At 56.9% G+C, this 868-nt stretch overlaps 1 protein-coding gene across 1 annotated transcript in view; it reads left to right on the top strand.

Moving 5' to 3' along the window:
* Window positions 1-759, top strand: part of ETH_00035455 (uncharacterized protein) — a gene marked incomplete at both ends in the record, with an annotated part of 2686 nt that extends 1927 nt beyond the window's left edge. Inside the window, one exon of the mRNA XM_013373819.1 lies at window positions 2-759. Within this exon, the coding sequence (XP_013229273.1) occupies window positions 2-759 (758 nt within the window). The remainder of the gene's footprint in view (window position 1) is intronic.
* Between the last annotated feature and the right edge of the window lie 109 nt (window positions 760-868).

The raw sequence follows: 868 nt of genomic DNA, 5'->3' as shown, positions 1-868 counted from the left end.
CTGCTGCTGCTCGCCGCCGCCGGGCCCCACGGGCCCGTCCAGCGCGTGCTGCTGCAGCACCGCCTCGAGCTGCTGCAGCAGCAGCAGCGCCTCGTCCAGCTGCTGCTGCAGCAGAAGCAGACCGAGCTGCAGCAACTTAGAGACGCTTTAACCGCTCTCTCGGAGACAGGCCTTTGGGGCGTGGACTTGCCCCAGGTGTCTCTAAAGGCCCACGCCTACATGACGCGGCTGCAGCAGCAAATCGAACACCTGCAGCAGCGGCAGCAGCTGCTGCAGCAGCAGCAGGACCCCGAGCTGCTGCAGCAGCAGATTGCTGCGGCCTTCGTCGACGCCGCCTTCGCGCTCTACGAGCGCCAGCAGCAGATCGTCGCCGCCGGGCCCGCGGAAAAGGCTGCTGCAGCAGCAGCAGCAGCAGCAGCAACAGCAGCAGCAAACAAGGCCCACGCAGAAGCCGTTGCTGAGGCGCTGCAGCAGCAGCAAGCCGAAATCATCAAACTCAACAAAAAGGAAGCAGAAATGTCTCCTTACTTCGATTGGAGACAAATTAGAATTGAAGTCGCCGAAGAAGAGACAGAGGAGACAGAAGACGCAGAAGCACAGCTGCAGCAGCAGCAGTTTGCTGCAGGAGACATTCTTGCTGCTGCTCCCGAAGCAGCAGAAATCAAAACCCTCGGCAAGCTCACGGCCTTCACGCTGCCCGGCGTGCTGCAGCTGCAGCAGCCGCGAAAGAAGGCGAAAAAGCGCAAAAGGAATAAATAAATTAATTAATTAATTGAATCAAATTATTCTTTTAATTTCATTAATTTGTTTGTTTGCTGCTCCTTCCTTCTTCCTTCGTTTGTCCCTCTTCATTATCTGGTTTGCTTCC

This window comes from Eimeria tenella, genomic scaffold (genome assembly GCF_000499545.2).
Source record: "Eimeria tenella Houghton genomic scaffold, Eth_scaff1770, whole genome shotgun sequence".
Taxonomy (NCBI): Eukaryota; Apicomplexa; class Conoidasida; order Eucoccidiorida; family Eimeriidae; genus Eimeria; species Eimeria tenella.
The sequence above is the reverse complement of the archived record's forward strand: the minus strand, read 5'-3'. Positions and strand labels throughout refer to the sequence as shown.